A 24,816-nucleotide genomic window follows, 5' to 3' on the forward strand; every position below is an offset into this window, starting at 1 on the left:
ACATATATACTACCTAAAATAATGCTTTCTATATACGATGCACAACATAACACGATTGAAGAAAAGCATAAGAACATATGACAGTAAATTAACAGTCAAATTCATACATCACATGCATATAAATTATGCATTAAGGATTAGCCTTCTCATTTCAAAATTTTGTAGAGAGAACAAAAATTCTACATTGTAGTCGAGTCATGAACATGATGGCTGCCATCATGAAACCATTACACACCTATACACACAGACACTACAATGTGGTTTTACAACACACATCCTTTAAAAGGGAAAAATAGAGAGAGGTCCACAGAAGAGAGGAGTTGGGAGGGGGGCAGGAACCCAAGTCCTCTCCAGTGTACCGTGCAGTGCCACTCACTGGAGAGGATTCTCTCTCCCTCTGTCTCTTTGAGAGAGTAGGTTTTTTAATGCTTTATGTATAATCCTATATTTTGCATAAATCACTTATATTTTTATAACACTTTATAATACATTTAAGAATTATATAAAATTTTGCAATCTGCTTATACAAATATTTGTGTACTTAGTGTAATTTGCTTATATAAAATTATATGCAAGTCTTATATATGTGTGTGTATATTGCCTGTATCTGTATGACTTATGCTTGTCTAGATATGATTAGTGTGACTGATTGAGCGACTTAAGTAATAGCGACTTATGTAATAGCATGTTGCCTACGATGGCATTGTGTGGATTGTTGGACATTTGATATAGCATATAATGGAGCCTTCAATTCTGAACAACTCCTAATTAGAAGGAAAGTAATACTGTAATAGTATTTTCTTTTTTCTTTTTCTTTTTTTGATAAGTAATAGTATTTTCTTTTTATTTGATTATTAATTGGTTATAATCATTATCACACCCAAGTTCTCACCAAAACAATGGGTTTTTTTAAATTAAAAAAAAAAAAAAAAGAAGTAAAGAAGCAAAACAATGGGTTATGGATCCAAAAGTTCAGGATGTTATCTAAGCGAAGAGATCAGATCAATATGAAAGGAAAACCAGAGTTTAATTAGCATCAAACATTAATATATGATAGCTCATTGAAATTATTTTCTTTAAAATACTCTTAGATCAGTACTGCTAGGATCTGTGAAGCAACTTTTATATTTTCAGGTTAAGGCATTGAAAAAACTCAAAGTAGCAAAACTTATCTAGCATTGAAGACTATACATTTACACTTCTTCGGCAAGAAACAGTAATTTTCTATTACCAGGTCTTTATTGATAGGCTTGGAAAGATAATGCATATTGTCCCAAGGGTTACTTGTGAAGATTATCATATTTTGAGAAATGAGTAAGGCATAAAAGCTCAATTTGACAACTCGTGAAACAGCTCGCACTACCAGTTTTTCTTCTTTAAGTTCAAGTAAAAGGGTGTAAGCTTTTATCCCAGCCCAGCGGGCAGCCCCAGTTCGTTCGTTCGTTCTCTTTCGTTTAGCGCGAGGGAGATGACGCACTGACTGGAGACAGATTCGGAACCCTTCCCTTTCTGCCTGACTCCAAAGGCTTTCTCAGCAGTTCTGTTCCGAGACGAGGACTCTGAGCCGGGATCAAACTCAGTTCCAACAGCCCGCACTCTCCAATCTGTTCGAGCTCATTCGGGCGAATTCTTCCTTGAATATGAAGAGCGAAAAAAGCAAAGGTCCATCACTAGAAATCATTGGAAATCTACAAACTGAGAATTATGTAACAATATATGAAATTATTTCTCAAACTATTATTGGTATAAATGAATCCTGAGAGGTTGTTAAGTTAAAATTTTATTATCATATTCCAAAAGTTTATAGAAGAGATAAGGTCACTAATGAAAGTGTGAGAAGAAAATTAGGTGTAGCACTTATCGGTGAAAAAATTCAAAAGACTAGACTTAGATGGTTTGGACACATACATTGGAGACCTAATGACGTGCCGATCAAACGAAGAAGGACAATTGTAATAGAAGGCAAGAGACGGAGAGAACGGCCAAAAATAACATGGGATGAGGCTATTAAAAATAATATTAAAAAGTTAAATATAGTAGGTGAATTGGCATATAATAAAAAAGTTTGAAGAGAAAGCATTCATGTGGCCGATCCATTCATTTGAGATTAAGGTAAAGATTAAGGATGATTATACTTACTTATCAAAAAAAAATGATGGATGATGATATTCCAAATTTTAAGGCAAGCGTTGGGTTTTGGAAAAACCAGGATACATGGCGCGACAGTTTGAGGTCCCATTCATCTCAAGTTCTCGACAGATTCCCCACTCTGAAACTTGATGAATACTTACTATCTTTTAATATTGGAGAACAAAATCTTCCAACAGAATCTACACAAAAAATCTTTATTCTTCCTCCAAAACATTAAGACGGTAAAAAACATATATCTTCCATCCAAAAAATCAGAGTTTGATTATTGTCATTCCCTCTACCCTTCCCATTATAATACTTACACCACTATTGTGCTATTACATTGTAAATGCCCACAAAAGGTAATTGCAGCAAATCAAACCAGTTCTCCTTTTACATTGCACCAATTGGTTACCTAGCCAGCGAAACTACACCAATAAGAGAACTATAGGTACGCCACAGATAATCAAATATATCCACCGAATTTTAAAAAATGAATGTTATTGAAAATTATGTTATTGAAATTTAACCTTGGAATGATGTTATTGAAAATATTGTTTTAAAAGTTGAATATTTCATGAGAAAGACTTGTAATAAAAAGAAAATACAACAAATAAATCTTATTTAATAAATAAATCCTAAATCATTACATCTTTGTAAAATTTTGTAATTATAAATTTATTTCGAAATTGATATATAATTTTATTTTTCAACTTCCACTCTCAAAGGATAAGACTCATTCCAAGTTCTTAGTCATTGAATTTCGTGTATATATATATACATTTAAATTTTAATTACTTAATAATATTACAATAGGAGTTTAAATGATAATTAATTTAAATAAAATTCAATTCAAAAACTCATGTAAAATATAAAATTTTAGTATTAAAAAATTAATTATTTTATAAAAATTTAATTAAATGTATATATTTTAAATTTTTATTCAATTAAATGTCTAATATATATGAAAGTTTGAACCTAATTTTATATTGGGCTAAATGCTCTCACCACTAAATGTTTCAATTTATTACTCTCATACTAAACTTCATCTAATTTTGCTCTCACAATCCTTTTATAAAATATGAAAAAAAAAAAAAAAAAAAGAGTTTACTATTACACACTTAACTTTATTTAACATATATCTAAGAAAGCCGTGAAATGACAATATTACAACCAGCACTCTCTTTCTCTCTCTATAATTCCACTGGTTTTCTCTCTCTAAAATGGCTCCCAAGTCCGATAAGAAGACAGCGGCGGAGAACCAGTTCCACATACCCGCAAGTGTGTTCATCAGTGACTATCTAGAAGCGTACATCAAAACGCCGTCCAAACTTGCCGGACTGAACGGGGAACGACAAAGGTGTCGGCACAAGCTGAGAACTGGAGTGCAAAATCTGGAACTCGAGTGCCGGGCAGCCGCGAAGAGCAAGAAGCTTACCGGCGAGGAATTGAAGAGAGGTCCACGATGGAGTGATCGGAACTGTGCTCTGGCGAGCAAGGCTCTGAAGTCTGAACGGACGAGGTGGATCAGAAAGAAAACCCAGATGCGGATTCACTGAAAAATGGAAGGGAAACTGAGATTTTCCGTCACTTTCCCTTCTGTTTTTCACAGGAAAGTGTAATTCAGAGAACAACCCAACGCTACTAGTTCAATAATACACAAGAAAAACAGAGGTTTCAGTAAGTTGGGCACAGTATGAGTTAAAATCAACCCATTCTCATAGTCTCTTTCTGCAATTATAGCTAACAGAGAGAGTGTGGATGAGCTGATTTCCGGCGAGTTTAAGAGAGAGAGAGAGGAAACAAGGAGAGGGTAGAGAGAGAGGTGCACTGTTAAATGGATCTGTTAATGTGTTTGGCCAGAGATGAAGCTGCTGGACTCACGGATACTGAAACAGAAAGCAGAAAACAGATTGTTTAGTCCTCGACTCCTCACCATAGTCGCCGGTCAGTTCAATCTCGCAGTCCAGTCCCCGTTTCTCGCCGGTAAAACAGCTTTGACGTGGCGACTGCAGAAGTACTCGTCAATCGTGATCATCGGTTATCCCCATGGTCGTGATCATCAACCACATCGCAGACAAGAACTTCACAGCCGGCAGTTCCCTCCTTGCATAGCCGTCCGATTACCACCGGCGTTCAGAGATTGCTTCCTTGCACACCCACCGTGGCAATCCTTGCCCACTGATCAACTCAGAAACAAATTGCAAATGGCGTTAACAGATTAAAAGTAGCTTCTAAAGCCACTGTATTGCTTCCACTAGTGCAGAAGAAAAAGGGCAAACGGGTAAAAAAAGTCCAACAATAAAAATGTATTTGAAAGAAAGGAGGGTAATTTAAGTAATTTAAGTATTTTATTTTATCATTTTTAAAAGTGGGGTGTGAGAGCAAATTAAACCACACCTCAAGGGATGTATTAGTAAAATTGGCAGAGATTTAATATGAAAGTAATAAATTAAAACTTGAGGGGGGTGTGAGAGCATTTAGTCCTTTTTATATTTAGGGTAAAGTACACTAACACCCCCTGAAGTTTGGCATAAGGACACTCAGGTGAAAGTTATCTGTTTTTGGGACAATAACACCCCCTTAAAAAAATTCCATCCAAACATGGCCTTAAATCATATGAAAAGACAAAATTGCCCCTTAATTTTAAATTCAAATTTATTACAAAATATCATTACATGTCAAAACGACATAATTACCCCTCAAAATTTTAGCACCACAAATTAGCGCCAAGTGGCTCCAGATTAACAACAATCTAATCTTCTAACCACCCACCAGATATACGGCCTCTCTCTCTGTGCGAATCATTTCTTCTCCGCTTCGTATCACCATCTCTGAAACCCTAGAATATTTCTTCTCCTCTTCGTATCACCATCTCTGCCTAAAACTCCAGTCACCATGATCATCTTAAAACCCTTATTCTGGAGGCTGATTTCGCGATCTCGTCAAGATCAACCAGTATCTTTATTCTGCTTTGGTCTCCACACATCTCGGGTTCTCTCTCAACACATTTTTATCTCTCTCTCTCTCTATATATATATATATATATATATATCTATATTAATCTATTCTTTCTTCTTCTTTTTCTAAATTATATTAATAAATTCGTGTGTATATATATATATCTATATATCTTTGTTCTGCTTCTATTGCAACCTTGATATTTCTTGAAATCGTTTTGTTAATTTACAAAAAAAAAAATATATGGGTTTTTTTTTTAACAAAAATTTTGTTCCTGATTTATTAAAATATGGTGTTTTTTTAATGCGGTTTTGGTTTTCTTTATTTTCTTTCCTAAAATGAGGTTTTCTAAATATGGGTTTTTTTAAAAGAAATCTTTGTTTCCTGTTTCTAAATATGGGATTTTTTTTATTTTTTTTTGTAACAAAATATTTGTTCTGTTTTCTTTTCTTTTTTTTGCTATCGAAATCTTTGCTCCTGTTTTCTAAATATAGGATTTTTTTTTCTAACGAAATCTTTGTTTCTGTTTTCTAAATATGAGATTTTTTTTTTTTTTTAAACGAAATCTTTGATCCTGTTCTCTAAATATGGTTTTTTTTTTTTTGGTAAAGAAATCTTTGATCATGTTTCTTTATTCGGTTTACAAGAAATTTTTCAAAAAAAATATTGGGTTTTGTTCCTTTTTTTTGTAACGAAATCTTTGTTCTGTTTTCTAATTTTTTTTTTTTTTTTAGCTATCCAAATCTTTGTTTTTGTTTTCTAAATATGGGATTTTTTTTTAACAAAATCTTTGTTTCTGTTTTCTAAATATGAGATTTTTTTTTTTTTTTAACGAAATCTTTGTTCCTGTTCTCTAAATATGGTTTTTTTTTTTTTTTTTTTTTTGGTAAAGAAATCTTTGATCATGTTTCTTTATTCGGTTTACAAGAAATTTTTCAAAAAAAATATGGGGTTTTGTTCCTTTTTTTTTTTAACCAGAATTTTGTTATTTTGAGAAATTATGGCAGAATGAAAACAAAAGGCTTTTTTTTTTACCAAAATTTTTGTTATTAATTCACACATGCTATAAGATTGCATGTTTCTGACTTTTTGCAACCATAGTGATTGATCTATGAATGTTTATTGTATGACGAACTTTATGCAAAATTAGTGGTAATTTAGTGTCCAGCTCTGGTAGACATATACTGTGTCAATCACTTGGTTTGGTTCTTGTCTTAACAATGCCTATCCTATGCATGTTGTCTTTAGAGTTTTGATTAATTGCATGATATTCTCTGAGATAACATTGTATATCCTATGCATGTGTGAATTATTTTTCTCAGTTGCAGATGGCTAATGACAAAGTCCATGATCTCCTAGTTAAGTTTGGTGGTCACATACATGTTGTGAAAGGGATACATCCAAATGGTTATCGTTTTTTGGAGTTGTACTCAACTGCTTATGCATTTGTGCTTAAACATGAATATAATCAGACTGGTTTAGCATTGAATATGTTTTATGAATTTTCTGAGGATAGTGGCAGAATGAGATTAAATGGGGATGATGATCTTATCATAATGTTTGAAATGAACTCAGATGTTAAGGAGATAGATATAATTGTTGAGATTGGTGATAAGGATGATCTAATTGATTTAGACAATTATATGGACCCAATGGTACCTGAAAATCCTGTGGGGGAAGATGATAGTGACTCTGAAAATAAAACTGATTACAGTTTCTCAGACAGTGATGATGAGGAGTGGAATGAGGGAGAATGGGGACATGATGAGGGACAAGAGGCACATGATTGGGCTAATATTGAATTAGAAATGGAAAGTCCTGATAACAGTTGTGGTGAATTATCTGATTATAGTGACACTGCTGATTTTATTGGAGAAAGTGATGATGAAAGACCAGTTAATGTGCATAAACACGTTAAGGGGATATTGTTCAAGTATGGTGATCATGGTGAGATTAAATTTGTGATGGATCATTTGTTTGATGACATTAAACATTTTAGGACTGTGTTAAAGGACTTTGCAGTTCAAAAAGGTTTCAAATTGGTGATGGTGAAGAATGAGAGGACTAGAGTAACTAGTAAGTGTGGGAACCCAGGTTGTGAATGGAGAATCCATGCAACTCTACAAGTAGATAATAGCACCTTTAAGGTTACTTCACTTGGTCCAGAACACACTTGCATTAGAACCACTAAGAACAAGGTGGTTACTTCTACATACATAGCAAACAAACTTGAAAAGGCATTCAGACATCAACCTGACATCAATTTAGATAAGTTGGAACAAGAAGTAAGAGATCAATTTAAGGTGGAAGTGAGTGAGAAATGCTTGAGAAGAGCTAAAAATAAAGCTTTACAAAGTAGTGATGGAACCCATTCAGCTTCGTATTCTAAACTGTGGCAATATGCAGCTGAGATTCAAAAAACAAATCCTGGGAGTTTGGTGTTTATAAAACATTCACAAGATGATGAACCAAGGTTTTTTAGGATGTTTATATCATTTGCATCAGTGTTAAATGGCTTCAGGGATGGCTGCAGACCATTTATTGGTCTAGATGGTTGTTTTTTGAAAGGCCCCTTTGGTGGTATTTTAATTACTGGAATAGGGCTTGATGGGAATAATGGGTTATACCCATTTGCATATGCAGTAGTGGAGTCTGAAAGAAAAGAAAGTTGGAAATGGTTTTTGGAACACCTCCACAAAATCACAGGTGACACGTGTGGAAATATGGCTTGGGTAATTATGACTGATGGTCAAAAGGGCATACTTCCAGCTGTGGATGAAGTATATCCTTATGCTTTCAATAGGAGGTGTTGTAGGCATATTTATGCCAATTTTAGGACAATATATCCTGGGGTTAAGTATAGAAAACTGTTTTGGATGGCAGCTAGGGCCTATACTGAGTTGGAATTCAACAAAGCAATGACAAAGATACAAAGTAGCAGTCTACAAGCATGGCAGTGGTTGATGAATCATCCACTTGAAACATGGGCAAGACATAAGTTTGATGAGAGACAGAAATGTGATTTTTTGACAAATAATGCAGTTGAATCATTCAATTTATGGCTTAAGAGGGTGAGGGCAAAACCTATAACTGCTATGTTTGAGGGTATATGAATGAAGATTATGAGCAAATTTTGCAAAAGGTTTCAAAAATCTGTTACTTGGGATAATTTTGCAGTCCCAAAAATCAGAAATAAATCAAACTTAGTTATTGAAAAGGCTAGCACATGTCAACTGAACTGGCCATGTGGTGATATGTTTGAGGTGACAGAGGAAACTACAATGAAATATGTTGTCAATCTTCAGAGCAGAAATTGTGATTGCAGGGAATGGCAGATCAGTGGCTTACCATGTAAGCATGTAGCAGCATGTGTTACATGGAGGAGAGGGAATATTGAGGAGTATTGTCATAGATTCTTCAGTAGGTACACTTATGTTAAAGCATACAGAAATTTGATGTATCCCATGCACCATGAGAGCTTATGGGATAAAGTAGATAAGAAGGATTTGCTTCCCCCAGAACTAAAAAGGCCTATAGGCAGACCTAGAGTGGCAAGGAAAAGGGAAGCTGATGAACCACAGGCTAGTAAAAGGTCAAATGTTATTCATTGTAGCATATGCAAGGATACTGGGCACAACAAAATGTGCTATCAAAGGGCTCCAATTCAGAGCAAAGGAAAACAAGGATCAAGGAAAGGAAAGCATGGGTCAGGATCAACTTCAGCAGCAAATAAAGGAATGAGAGGTCAAGGAGCAAGGACAAGGAGTAAAATAGTTGCAGCACAGGTAAACCTTGGTTATTTTAAATTTCCCTCTAAATGTGTTGGTTTTTTTTTTATATTTTTTAATTGTACATTTGGAATTGTAGGTCAGTGGTTATTCACAACCCACTCAATCTAATGTAGTTGCAGAAACAACAACACAAGCCAGTCAGTTCAATGTAAGCATTACTCTTGGTTATTTTAAATTTTCCTCTAAATGTGTTGGTTTTTTTTATATTTTTTAATTGTACATTTAGAATTGTAGGTCAATGGTTATTCACAACCCACTCAATCTAATGTAGTTGCAGGAACAACAACAGAAGCCAGTCAGTCCAATGTAAGCATTACTCTTGGTTATTTTAAATTTTCTTTTAAATGTGTTGGTTTTTTGTTTTTAATTGTACATTCGGAATTGCAGGTTAGTGGTTATGCACAACCTACTCAATCTAGTGTGGTTACAGGAACAACAACACAGGCCAGTCAGTCCAATGTAAGCATTACTCTTTTCATTTTCTTTTTTTTGCATTTTTTTTTTTTAATTTCCTTACTAGGACCATTGGACCTAAACAACATATATAATCACACAACTTATTGGTGATATCCAATTTTTATATGTTATATGATACCAAACAAAAACACAGGTCTAATATACATGTTTTGCTTGTATATATTTATTAGTGCCTAGTTTGTTAACCCAATAAATTTATGTATCAGACATTTAAATCCAAAGAACCTCATATTAATCAACTGGAAATCAGGACACTAATGTGATTATATATGCAAATATTCTTTTTTGCAGGTGAGAAATTATACAGTGTCAAGTATAGCAGCAGCTACACCCTCCACCCAATCTAGTGGACCATCAGCAATTGACTGGCTATTTAGGATTTAGGTAACATGCTTTTTTGTTTTTGGGGACACTTGCTGGGACAAGTATTTTTGTAATGCCACTTATGACATAGACAACACAGTTGGGTTATTTAGTTTTCTGTTTTTGGGACCCTTGCTGGGACAAGTATTTTTGTAATGGCACATATGACATAGATAACACAGTTGGGTTATTTGGTTTTCTGTTTTTGGGACACTTGCAGGGACAAGTATTTTTGTAATGCCACATATGACATGGACAACACAATTGGGTTATTTGGTTTTTTGTTTTTGGGACACTTGCTGGGACAAGTATTTTTGTAATGCCACATATGACATGGACATAACAGTTGGGTTATTTTTTGTTAGTTAGTTGACACTTGGTTGTTGGATGGTTGGTTGACACTTGAATGTTGGTTATGTAATGACAGATTATGTAAATTTTGGTGTCAAATGTTGGTTATGTAATGACTTGGTACAAGTTTATTATGGATTGTGGGATGTGGATGGCTACTTTTATGAAGTTAAATGTTACTTATGTAATATGACTGTAATGACATGTAATTTTTGGTGTAATGTATTATTCTCCAATTTATTAATCTATTTTAGGATGTGTGTAACTTCTTTAGGAACGAACAGAGCATCCCATTGTTTCCATTATCTGAAAAAAAAACCCAGGGGAATTAGAAATAACATATCATGTCTGCATTCTATTGTATTTATTGAAAGAGAAAACACGATAAAATTTATGTAAGAATACTCTTAAATAAAATTTGCATTGTTAAATGTCTTTCGTACATTGCACCAAAAATTAATCTGTTTTATGGATATGTATCTATATATATATATATATATATATATATATATATATATATATATATTTCATCGGTCTCATAAGGGTAGTTTAGTCCAAATTATTAACTTGCAAAGTTAAAAAAGTCAACTAAATAGTCAAAGGGCAATTTGGTCAATTTTTTATGTTAGTTGGCTTCAAGGGGTGTCTTTGTCCACTTTTCAATCTTTAAGGGGTGTCATTGTCCAAAAAGCAAGTAACTTTCACCTGAGTGTCCTTATGCCAAACCTCAGGGGGTCTTAGTGTACTTTACCCTTATATTTAATATAGTAAGAGTATTATTTAATTTAGTAAGGGAATAGATGAATGGTTTAGTTATAGTACACTACCTAAATGAGAAAAAAATCTCTAAAGTAGGATTATTAGTCCTAAAGATATTTTTTTTCAGAATTTATTGATACTTGGATGAAAAAATAGGTTGGTAGTAATTTTTCCAAAAAAAATATAGAAAAAGATGATTAATATGGCTTGTCTTTTTGGTGTCTAAATTTTGTTCATTTGATTAATTTGATCTCGATATATCCTTGTGGAGACGATGGACTTGGATTTAACAAATTATAAGAATGCCTCTGATTCAACCGTAAACCATTTTGCCAAGCTCTGAAAAGAAAGAACTGGTACGATCATGTTATCTTAACCTTTTTTTTTTTTTTTTTAAGAAAACATTTTCATATCACACATTGTAGAAGCATTCCCCCCTGGCTTTGGTAGAGAAATTTTTAAGAAAACATGATACCGAGAAACCGTATTTCTATCCGAGCATTTTTTACTTCATTAGTTCATATTTTTCACTGAAAACACACATACATACAATATGAAAAAATTATGATCCTATCACAACATTTTCTACTCCATTAACTCATATTTTCTACTGAACGAAACACATAAACACACGTTAACTCATACATAATATAAACAAACTCTGTTCCTATCAGAGCATTTTCTATTTCATCAACTCATATTTTTCGTTGAAAACACAAACACACATACAATATGAAGAAATTATGTTCCTATAAGAGTATTTTGTATTTCATTGACTCATATTTTGCACTGAACAAAACACATAAACACACACGTAATATTGAGAAATTCATCATGTTCCTATAAGGACATTTTCTACTTTATTGTGTCATATTTTTCACTAAACGAAATACATAAAGATACACACATTTTAAAAGGAGATCAACATCAAAATGCATATGAAATTATAAAAATTAAGACAGTTTGGGAATTTTCAAAACTAAATAATGTATTTTTGGTGTCTAAATTTCATTAATTTGATCTTGATATATACTTGTGGAGACCATGGACTTGGATTTAACAAATTATACATAAGAATGCTTATGAAATTCAATCATAAACCATTTTGCATCGGTTGTATGTAAACCCCCCTTCACCCTACTCCCTAAATTGGTAAAGAAGCAGCAGCTACTATCTTGCCATCTTAACGACCTAGTTTAGAAAAGTAACAAATATCTATATATATATATATATATATATATATATATATATATAATATGAAGAAAATATGTTCAAATCAAGCCATTTTTTACTCTATTGACTCATATTTTTCTACTGAAAATACAAACACACACATAATATGAAAAAAAAAACATGCTTCTATCAAAGCATTTTCTACTCCATTAACTCATATTTTTTATTGAACGAAATACATAAATACGCGCAAACTCACACATAATATGAAGAAACCTTATTCTCATAAGAGCATTTTCTACTCTACCCACGCATAATTTTCATTGAACGAAATATATAAAGATACACACATATGATATAAAGAAACCTTGTTCGTGTATAAGAGCATTTTGCATCATTCATATTTTTCACGAAAGTAAATACTTAAACACACACCCAAGCTAAAACAACCTTATCCTGATGGTACAACTATTTTTTTTTTTTTTTTTTTTTTTTTTTTTTTTTTTTTTTAGAGAGAGAGAGTGAGAAAGGTCAGACAATGAAATTAAAAGTACTGAAAAGGGAGAAAGTTTAGACTTCTTAACATTTTTTTTTTTTTTTTGATATTAAATTTGTATAAAATAGTACCCTGTATAAAGTAATTTACAAGCAGACCAAAGCCCAAAACAATGGGTAACCATATAATCAAACCAAAGGCTTTACAAAATGAGTAGACATGTGTAGTCTATACAAGCCCTAGACTAATGTTTAAAGCCCAAACCAGTACGGAGTATTATTCTTTATGCCTCTTCAACTTGAATAACACAATTGAGAAGACAATAATTCATTGAGATAGTATATAACACAGAAATTAAAAAGCAACTACACAAAGTTCATTTTGAACAAAGTTACAAAGGCACACATAGCTAGATAAGTAACAATCATTCACTTCTCCTTATTTTATAATCCGTCAAACATTACTTGCATGGGGTCTTTAGAGTACTACAAATTTCTTAGAAATTCAACAAAGAAAGTAGATCCCTAAAAATACATGGAGAAGTTATATAGTAGGGTAACTATAAAGGTTCATAATGAAATCTTTATGAACATACATGCACTGGTATTCTGATTCTGTCATCTTTCATACTCCAAAAAGATTACTCATTATGCGTCAATGATCAGTCACCTCTGGCACCTGCACTGGGTATCTATGAATCCTGTCTGACCACGCATTCGAATAGTCCGGTTTGAGCTTTGAAATGCACTTCCAAACAGCACTGTTACACTTAAACCCACTCCCAAACGCCAGCTGCCAAACTTTATCCCCCTTCCTCACCCTCCCCTTTGCCTCGAGATAGCATAGTGAGTACCAAATTGATGAAGATGATGTGTTCCCAAACCTACAATGTCATTTTTGAGGGCTCCGCATCTCTATCTGTCAACTTCAGCTTCTCCTTGATGGTGTCAATCACTGCTTTCCCTCCAGCATGTATGCAGAAATGCGCGAAGGCCTTCTTGAAATCCGGTATACGAGGACCCCTTTTCTTTGAAGGCGCCCAAATTTTATTCCACGCCACTGACAACCCGTATCCAATTTGCTCTGAATAGGGCAGCACCAATGAGCCTAGTGATGCCATGTTTGTCTTCAGGCCTTCCCCTGCTACCTGCAGGATTGTCCGGGATAGGGACACCCCGGTATACCCCTCCTCATCCGATTCCTGTATTATGCACTTGTAGGAACCAGTTTTGGACCCTAGACGAGTCCGGACCACGTGCTGGAGTTCGTATTTAGCAATCTTTTTGTCACATTTTCTGTTGGAGAGTAACACTGCAGCCCCTCCCATTCGAAACAAGCAGTTGGCTAGGAGCATAGACTTGACCTTTCCTTGGTAAAAATTTGAGCATATGGCCTCTATGCTAAGGACCAAAGCTACTGAATTCTTGTGGACTTTGAGGAGGTCCCGAGCCAAGCTAATTGACAAAATTCCCGCGCTGCATCCCATCCCGGATAGATTGAAGCTCATGACATTGCTTCTGAATCCGAACTTATTGATGATCATTGCAGCCAAAGAGGGAGTGGGACAGATTAGGCTGCAGTTTGCGATGAGGATGTCAATGCTTTTCGGGATTATGTTGTGCTTGGTGAATAGCTCTTGGACTACTGAAAAAAGTACTGTTTCGACTTCATTCAGGATAGAACTAGAGGACTGATCAGCTGGGAGTTGATGGATCCGTAATGGTAAACAGGTTTCGTTTCCAATGCCGGATTATAACATGACTTTTCTTTGAAATTCAATTCTCTCTCGATTTTCATTCATAATTTCTGAGTGCTCTATGAAGGAGGAGATGGGGACTCGACGAGTGTCAGGTGCACGGAAGCAGATGAAGTCGAGGAGATACACACACTTTGATTTGTACGAAAAGTAGATTACGGATAGAATGAGAGTAATGGCTGCAAGAAACTTGAATTGGGTAAATGAGATGGAGATCTCAGAAAGAGTACATTGATCAAACATTAAGCACTCCATTTTTTGTGTCCCCAAAATTCAATTTGCGAGTGTATAGTTATATATACATGGTTATTAATTGGTTTTGTGCAGTGAACAAGTGTGTTTCTTTGTTTAAGCTTAACTGACGGTGGGTTAAAAGGTTCATGCAAAACAAATTGAACTCCAACCGTGTGAAATTGCACACACAACACATTCACCAGAATTAACTAGTGGTCTTACAAACGACTTGAATTATATTAATAGAAATTGAAGAAAATTTAATAAGTAATCCACATTGTAAAACAAAGGGACATTGTTATAGATAATACAAAATTAATTAATCAAATCATAAACTATCAACTGAACCTAGTTACTGTAAAAATTAGATGGAATTCAATTAAATAGTAGCAAGTAGTTATGTTATAAAACTTTTAAAGTGCTTCAAATTAAGTTTGACCAAAATATAAAATGGATTTTAGTATAACTTACTCTAACAACATCCATTATGGTTTGGATCACATCGGCTAAAATTTAAATGAATCAAGACTTCCAATTGTTGAAAGGGGGAAAAAGATCATTTCTATCATGTGTATGAAATTGAAATTAGTTCTTTTTTCCCTTTCCATGCTTTAAGAACCAACTTTATAACGAAAGCGTAGTAAACCTTAATTTGAAAAATTATGAAGAGAATGGGTGCATATAACATAAATATTAATCATAAGATGCAATCCTCCTAACCCAGTAACATACAAGGATGATAATAGTAGGGTCAATGAATATTGTTTACACTTACTTTGCTATATTGAATAAGAAATACTTCAATAGAAGTAAGATTATATCCATGAACCATGAAAAAACAAAGAAAATAATAAAAATAATAATACATGTTTGACATTTTTTTATAATATTTCACGATGGTATAGAATTGTACAGAAAATGTATAGAATCGTGTACTAACTTTCTAAATATTTTCTTTATCTAAAAAAAAAAAATTTGTAAATATTTTAGATAGTCTTTTTGAGTATTCTAGAATTATCCCATATTTAGAATTATCCCAACTACTTGATGTAGGGTTTTGTATAAATGGGGTTGATACTCACTTGTAGGGGTGGGCAAAAAATCCGCGAATCCGTGAATTCAATCCGTACGGAACGGATTGGATTGCCAGACTGACGGATCGGTGGCGGATTTAAAAAAATTGAATCCGTAATTCACGGATCGGATCACAGATTAGGCTGTCAAAAATTCAATCCGATCCATAAATTTGATCTGTGACCAATCCGTAATATATATATATATATATATATATATATATGAACACCTAACATACCGTACTTTTTCTGTTTTTTTTTTTTTGGTAAGTATTATACAATTAGTTTTATAATATTTATTACTCAATCAATAGTGGACCACTGAATTTTCATTTAATCAAAACCTAAACCTAACCAAAGATGAAAGAAGTCAAAGAACTAAAGCGGCCGCCTAACCTAATATACATTTAAGTTGGCTTTATCTATGTTGTGTAGTGTATACTACTTTGTAAGTAAATACGAAATTGGTGAAAATAAACTATTTTGAAAATTTCAGTCCGCGGATTGGATCTGATCCGATCCGTTGGCAAACGGACTGGTGGTGGATTCAAAATTTCCTAATCCGTTGCGAGCGGATCGGGTTAAGATTGATACCTAATCCAATCCGATCCGATCTGTGGCCATCCCTACTCATTTGCTCGGCAGGAAACAACAATGTATTCTCTTCTCTTTCTACATTTACATAAACTCTTTTTTAGTGACACATAGATATAGTTACTTTACTCCATTTCATCATTAACATTATTCTATTAACTGGTTAACAGTGATCTTAATATCAATCAGCGGATTGTAACTTTTTTAGTTTATTTTTAACGTTAAGAGTATGACTATAGATGATATGAAAAGAAAAATAGTACAAATTAAAAAGAGTTATGTTTTTAAGTGTCTATCGTGTGTGTATATATATATATATTTTTCCTTCTCAAATAATATATGTGTGACTGTGTGTATATAAATAAAGTATATATGCTGCAATAAGGATTATCATAATAATGGTTATTATTATTTACTATATTTTGAATTTATTAAAGTAAGGTTTATTCAAATTTGAAGGGTTATAAGTAATTTCATTCACAAACCATATCTATCCAAAAAAAAAAAAAAAATTCATTCACAAACCACATTCAAAATTATAAGGTAAACCATAAATAGAAAAAAATTTAGAATTTGGAAGAGGCAAGATTTAATTTTTATATAAAAAATCACCATGAGTAACTATAAAAATGGTTTTTTTTTTTCTTTTGAATTTTTTTTTTTTTTTAACTATATTTTGAATTTTTTGAAACAAGATGTTTATGTAACGACCCAAAATGATACCAGTCATGAAAAAAATTTGGCATGACCTCTACTAAAAAGGATCCTACCACAACCTGTTGAAATGCATAAAAAAAATGTAATGGCCTCACTTGGCCTTAAACTAATCTATCATGTCCCAACACACAATGCAAATAATATAAAACATTCCCAAAATAACAACATACATATAAAAAGAGTCTCGTTCCTCCAATTCCTTCAAAAACATGGAAGTGTCAGTCCACTATCTAGTCCCATACTCCTTTATAAGGAATATACTCTAATTACATCAATTTAGAGTTTATGAAATACAGCTAAAATCAAAAGTCCATAATTTACAACATTATACAAATTATACTAAAGTTTTACCGAATAGTCAAGATTTACGTTTACAAAATATTAAAGTTCTAAAACAAAAATAATAAAATATAAATCTCCAATCCTGTCTAAACTTGTGGTGGATGGTCATCCGCCACCTCCTTTCCGTGTCCTGAAAAATATTAATAATAAAGGGGTGAACAAAATTGCTCAGTAGGTGGTGACTAAGACACACCTCTTGTGACCCCATGAATCCAAGTAATGAATAGAAATAAAGGGAACGGGATCATGCTATACCGAGGAACAATACAATACAATTTCAAGGCTAAAAACAAATAATGTTGTGCCATGAAATGCAATATTGTGCTATGTCGCTCCGCATTTCAAAATCACTTCCATTCATCACTTTCCAAATCGTTAATGTAACCCGCCCCTCGGCGGTGACACGAGAGAAGGATTGGCCACTGTCCCTAACCTTTGGTAGCCCCGCGGCTTCATTTGGGGCCGGATAGCTCAACCACGCTAGGGGTTTTTCCCTAGTTTCGTCTAGGTCGCATTAACGCTATGGACCCTCGGTCCCCCCTTGGCGTCCGGGTTTTCATAAAATCCTTTTTATCAAAACTTTTCCTAAAATCCCTCTTTTTTCGTTTCAAAATAATTTCCCTTTTCTTCATGCCCAATAATATACTTGAATGCATCATGCCCTTTTTATGCCATGCTAATTAATGCCCATAATCATACATTTAATTCAATTCTAAACCACTTAGCATACTTGCAAGAATTTTCAAAGAATTTACGGTATTCTTCCATTCAACAAGAATCTAACATGATAAAACTATAAATATGAAATTAATTCATACAAGCATACAATTTCATACAATTTCAACTAAACACATAGCCACATATTTAATTGACAATAATCTAATCATTTTAGAGGAAATTCAACATAAATTGGCATGTTAGACAATAATTTAAGATGGAAATTCACAAAGGAACAAGAAATTTCGTGGATTAGGAACCCCTACCCTGAAAAGAATTTTCCTCACTAGATCATCAAAGCCTCAAGCTTCCAGCCTCCTCTGCAACTCTCAGACCTCTCCCTGTCTGTTCATCTCGGCTCTCACTCTCTCTCTCTGCTCACTCTCTCTGTGCCTTCGCTCTAATTTATCTGACTTTCCCTCTCTGTGCACCTCCTCAATCTCGGCCCTCTTTCTGTGTCTTCAAAACTCTTTGTGTATCTAAACACACACACACACACACACACACACACACACACACACACACACACACACACACTTTCTCTCTCTCTCTCTCTCTCTCAATCTTTACTCAACTTCTTTCCCTGTTGCTTACACAAATTTATAGGCCTTTCACCGACACAATCAAAATACCAAATCACTAAGGGCCGTTTGGGAAGTGTTGTGTAGTGTAGTGTAATGCTCTAACCTAAAACAGAATAAGTGTTTTGTAGTGTGGTGTTCTGAAATGGGAACAAAACATGTTTGGGACGAAAATTTGGAGTGAAAATTTTGGAATAGAAATTAATATATTTTTATTGGATGATTAAATTAAATTAATTACAGAGCTTCATTAGTTTGCAAAACAAGAATTAGAAAGCTTGATTAGTTGATTTAGAAAAAAAAAAAAAAAATTAAAACAAAGCCCATACGCACAAGTTAGCAATTGCAGAGAAAGATGGGGGGGCAAGCTTGAGAGTTAAGACCCATACACACAAGGAAACCCAAACACAGTGGAACAGCGGAAACCCATACACACAAGGTAGCTTTCTCTCTCTTATTGCATAACTGAACTTCAAGCTAAAGATTGACTCTACCGTAACAAATCTGGAACAGAGTAAGAGCAAAACTCACATCAAATAAGAGACCCGCCCCTCCTCTTGAATCTCTGGTCAAACAATATCGTTGTTGATGGTAGTTCATAAGCAGGATGAGGAGATCGTTCCACGTAAGCCAAGAAATCTGATATCAGTATCCAAGTGGAGATCCAAGCAACACAAGGGATTCTCTAGGTATGGAGATTAAGAAAGGGAAGGCCAACCTCGGTACCATATAAGCTCGAGCTTGTCAGAGAATAGCTATTAATGTCGGTAGTTGTCATCTTAAAGGCTGATTAACACCCCTATTTATAGTGTTTACCTCTACCTCCTCGGTCAATGTCTTTTAGTCCTTTGGTTGAGCCCGCTCTTACCTAAAGTTTGAAGGTCTCTTCTTCCGACAGATGAGACATTGATGGATGGGGCCGCGGCGCTTTGCCCCCCCAGTCAAAAGAGGTAATGGCGCTCCCTAATTAATACGGGTCTTATCAAAACGTCTTTCGTAATTAATGCGTTCCTTACCCTTCCTTTCTCGATCTTAGGTACCGAGTATCCTTTCCCCCTTGTGTTAGCCTCGGGCTGAGGCGAGCCCTTGGATCTCAGCCACCTATCCACATGTCCTCAGATTCCCATACTTTAGGGGGGATAGGTCCCTTTCAAGGTCCTGCCTTCATGCCGTTACAGGGCTCTATCCCGACTTTATCCCGAGGCCTTTTTAGCCGAGAAGGGAAGTACATAAACAAATTAGTCGAGGTCGCTCTTTCAGAGAGCACCCTCGATCGAGCCAGGGGGGGAGGAGCCTATCCGACTGGAGCGGGGCACATCCACAATAGAGGAAAGGTAGGGACCCCTTCCTCGGCCAGCAGGTTTAGTTATCGGATAGGTAGCTCGAGAATACCTAATCCACCGTAGACACGCCAGGAAAACACTGGCCAGTTATGCCTACATTATAGGGTGGCGCCACTTAATCAGCTATCATAGCACGGTCATCAACATTTTGCCCCCTGCTTAAAGTCGTCAATAGGGGAGCTCGAGCAAGCCACTAACTCAGTTCAATTTATTATTTCTATTGAAGGGTCATGTCATTTCAGTACCGAATAGTCATATCACTTCAAGGGGTCGTGTTACTTCGATTTCTCGACCCACGTGTCGCCTCTTTATTGGTGTGTCAGACTATGACGCTTCAGGTCTCGAGTCGCATCCCTTCATTAGCCAGAGGCGCAACGCTTGGGATGCCGAGCCCTCATATTTAAGTTGTACCAAAGCATTTTTTCTAAAGGCACAAACAACACTTATCATTATTCGCCCCTTGCAAAAAACTTCTTATTCAAAGCAAAAGACAATGGCAGTTCGTGATGATGTCCCCGATGTCCCTCCTTTGAATGAATGGCGAGTTGCCCCATACTTTGGCTCGAGCAACACCTTCTGGGTTAATAGCTGTAATACCCCTAGTTTTCAAAAGGATAAAATGGGAATTAAATTTTAATTTTTATTTAATTATGTGACATATGTGTTTTGATTCCTTAATTGATTAATGGTGAATTGGTTTTATTATTTGCTTAAGTGATTAAGGGTGTATTTATTTTAATTTAATTGTTTAATTGAAATTGTTTTAATTTTAATTGTTGGTTAATTTAAATATTTGATTAATGATGTTTTAATTGACGTGTCTTTGGTAGCTTTTATAATTTGTTTTGTGTCATTAGGTTTTGTTGTTTTGTATGATTAGAACGCCGACTTATATTAGGTTTTAATTAAAACCTTGTTAATATAAGTTTAAGCTGACTTAGGATGTGGGATGCATATATATATATATATAGATATATTCTTAAACGTCTGCTAGGGTTGTGGAAAAACCCTATTCACGTGATAGGGTCTTGAGAGGAAAAAACCAGAGAGTGGTCTGGAGAGGAAAACACAGAAAGAGATTCACAGAGTGTCTTAAGAGTTAAACAGAGGGGTTACTTCTGGATGGAACCAAGAAGCAATAGAGGAAGGGAGTAGTGACCAGAGGAGGAAGGGAAGGTCTTGGGGGATTGCCATAAATTACAGACGGATGACGGATGTTGAAAGGTTTCAAACCGAAACCTAAAGGCAAGTTTCATTCTATCTCCTTCTTGTAAACTTGTGTTCTGTGCATTCTATATAGACTCCAGGAAGTAATTTAACTTTAAAACTGACCTTTGATGCATGTTTTATCTGATTGTATTACGATTACATTTAAATACTGAAATCGGTTCTTGCATAAACTATTTGATTATGTATTAAACCTCTGTAAATTAATTCATAATGGATTGTGAGGAGTTGCTAGGATGGTTAGGAAGTTAATTAAACTTTGAAACGGAATTTTGATGCATGGGATCAGATTTTAAACTGTTCGTATGTTCAGTTAACTGTGATTGGTGTTTTTGCATAAACTGCTCTGTTTCTGTTTAGATTTTTGTCAAACAATTGTTAGTGAAATCAAAGGAGTTTCTAGGAGTATTAGGGCTTAGATTGAACCTTTAAAATACTTAAGAAAATTGGAAGAGACAGTTGGAATTTCGCCGAGAGCGGAGACGAAGAACAGAGGAAACGAAGAATGGAAAAATGGAGGCTAGGTGAGCAGAGGCGGCTCTACAAGAAGTAGAGCCGGCTCCACAACAAGTGGAGCCGGCTCTAAAAGCTTAGGAGCCGGCTCCAAGGGTTTCCAGAGCCGGCTCCCTTAGTTGTTAACACCTACGGGTGTTTTCAGATGGGTTTTGGGTTTCAGGGGCTTGTAAAAGGTTTCTAGAAAGTTGTGGGAAGTTTTCAAGGTTTAAAATGACCTATTTAAACATAGAGACAGTTAAGATAAGTTAGTGTGCTAATATTAAAAGGTAGATCATGAAAAATAAACATGTGATTATGCATACTATTAAAGAAGGAGGAAGGATGAAGTTGTTAATTTGTTTAGCAACCTAAACGAACTGTGAAATTTCTTACTGGATGTTATATAACGGATGTATATAACTTAATGAAGACCAAAAATATTGGTTTAGGATATGGTTATTGACAACATGAACTTTAGATGTTAAGTTGCATGCTGTCGGGAGTTGTAGAAGCTTTTGGTTGCTAGTGTTGATTTAGTGATCTAAATGGACTGGTCTGGAATTTCATATAATGTGCTCAGCTCATATTTTCTGTGTATCATTATGTTATACTCTGGGTTTATTGGAGGATGAATTAGACGTCATGAAATTTAAATGTTATTTTGCATGCCGTTAAAGACTGAGGAGGATTTAAATTGCTAGGTTGTTCTAGTAAGTTAAATAAACCAATATGGAAGTACTGGTTGGGAATTTTAATATAGTATGCTCAGGTTAAAATTCTAAATATTATTATGTCATGCTATGGATGTTAATTGAGGAACTGCTAAAATTACTGTTCATTCAATTATGTGGATATGGATGATTTAAATTGTTGATTATGCTTTAGCAATTTAAATGGAAGTTTTATGATTATGATCATATACTGGATGCATGATGGGACCTTAATAATATCTGTTTTCTATTATGCTAGTTTCTGGATATATTCGATGTTCATTTGAATGTGCATCATCTGTGGATCATATGTATGTATGTACCGGTATGGGACGGTGACATACGGAGGGACGGATTAGATCAAAACGCTAATTCCAACCCATTCATACATAAGGAATGGATTAACTAAAACAGTTAAATCCTACATGGATGCATGTCTTATCAACTAAAACAGTTGAACGACACAATGGTTATTTGTTTTATCTTTCTGCACTATGAAGGAATTTATATATATACTTATGGTACCGTGGTACGAGCTTGAGTTTTCTGACCACGGTTAGGGTGCGTATATCGTGTGGATGGATAACTGGACCTAATGACGTTCCCTGGTAGGTCTAGGTGTGCATGACTACGCTACGGCGTTTTGCGTGTTACCTTCTACTCAGGTGTGATGACTATAGGTTAGTAAATATCCTATAGTGTGTATCTATATGTATATGAACTATTTTAGATATTGCCAAGCTATATAAGATGTATCTGCGTATCGGGTTTATGTACGGATTCTAGTAAGATGGAACTTGCATGTGGGCCTGACCCACTCTTATTTTTCAGGTGTTCGACAGTATCAGGCTTAGAGCTTGATCGTGTTGATGCAGATACAGACACTCACTCTTCCGATTACATAGGATCTTCTTTCTTATTTTAGTTTTGGATTTTAATTCTATAAAGTTTTATCATTTGGGATTATTAGGGGTCCACTAGTTGGATTTCCGAGTTGTACGGATTTGGAGGATATAAATGATATTAATTTATTATTTAAAGTTTAAGGATTTTTACTTTAGATTTCTTTCAGCACTTTATTATTTTATTCTTAATTCAGTTTTTTTATTCTTGCTTGTTTACATATTGATTGTCTGGTATCCCTCGGATCTATGCTCAGACTTGATCACCCGTGGCTCTAGAATCGAGGGATATCACAGTTGGTATCAGAGCACTCCAAGTTCTAGTGTCCTTAGAAGTGTCTTTCGTTAGAAGTCTTCCGCGTTGCGTCTCTTAAAAACTTAGAGCCATATTAGGATTCATTGTACTCTTTTACCGTTTGTTAGGAGGAGCAGCTGATGTCAATTATATTCCATAATTATGGAATGGTTGACACTAGGAGGAGGATGGGGTCCAAGGCGACAGCGATTCAGACCCGAAGGGGTAAAGGAGTACGTTATCGAGTTCCTTATCAAAAGTAGAACTTGGGATTGAGGGTTTAGTTTCGGTTGGCGCTACTATTAGAAGTATAAGCCAAGGAAGGATTTAGGAGTGTGTTTTAGGTCATCGCATGAAGGGACTAACACGATTGCAGTTGTTCTCATAAAGGAGACAAACGAGGATTAGGAGTCCAAAGAGGATTCCAGTGGTGGAGTTTTCAATATACCTAAGAAAGAGGGTATTGAATCTTGGAAATCAAGGATCACGCGAGAGTGATCTTGTTCGCCAATAGTATAGTGAACGATACTTGTAGAGTTGGTGTGGATCGACCTACATATGGTTAACCTTTTTGGTATTACCTTTAAAAGAGGTAGATAGAGAGAACTCCTCAAGAGTTTAGGATCGGATGGAGATGTTATCGGAACGCAACAATGATATTATATCACGTTCCTGGGAGTATGGGGATCAGGTTGTGACGTTCTAAGTTGTTTTAGTAAGCTACATTAGACGGTTTGCATTCCACGTATAAAGAGGATAAAGGTTAGGCCTTTGGAATTTACTAAGGCAACTGGATTCTGTTTTAAGTTATGGTTTGAGCTTATGTTTTGAGGTTGGTTGATTACCTCCGAATCTGGAAAAGGAGATTGTGAACCAATTAGGTAAAGTTGATTTCTAAAAGAGCTTTTCTTTGCAAGGAGGAACGATGTTTTACGTAGATTTTATTGTATTTTATTGTGTGTGCATTTTGTGTTTCATTTTTGTCAATTGTTCAGGATCGGGAATATGGTTTAGTTGGGAACACAAGTGAGTGATCATTCAACTACTATTTTGGAGGAATAGCATTCATTACGCTAGGATTTTTGGGGCATGTGGTCATAGGATTTAGTAAGTATACCTAACTTTAGCCAACCTAAGGAACCTAGACATGCGTGGTTATAGTATGTGTTCAGGATAGGATAATTAACCCCGAGGTATGAGTCAAATAATCTAGATTCATTTGATATACTCTAAAGCCACACTGATTTATCGGAGGAGCTGACTTTGCTGAATAGCTTCTCAAGAATTTTAAAAGGTATTCCCAAGTCAGCAGGAGGATCTTATAATGGT

At 34.9% G+C, this 24,816-nt stretch overlaps 1 protein-coding gene and 1 pseudogene across 1 annotated transcript; one reads left to right on the top strand and one right to left on the bottom strand.

Annotated features, from left to right (window-relative positions):
• Nucleotides 1-6,419: 6,419 nt before the first annotated feature.
• Nucleotides 6,420-8,204, top strand: LOC132295998 (uncharacterized). The gene has a single exon (XM_059794256.1). It carries the CDS (start codon nucleotides 6,420-6,422, stop codon nucleotides 8,202-8,204), a length of 1,785 nt encoding a protein of 594 aa, XP_059650239.1.
• A 4,951-nt stretch (nucleotides 8,205-13,155) lies between these two features.
• Nucleotides 13,156-24,384, bottom strand: LOC132295999 (3-ketoacyl-CoA synthase 7-like; annotated as a pseudogene).
• Nucleotides 24,385-24,816: the final 432 nt, after the last annotated feature.

Source organism: Cornus florida, unplaced genomic scaffold, assembly GCF_030987335.1.
Source record: "Cornus florida cultivar Cherokee Brave unplaced genomic scaffold, ASM3098733v1 CherokeeBrave_3.0.0_Hap2_Chr02, whole genome shotgun sequence".
NCBI classification, from domain to species: Eukaryota; Viridiplantae; Streptophyta; class Magnoliopsida; order Cornales; family Cornaceae; genus Cornus; species Cornus florida.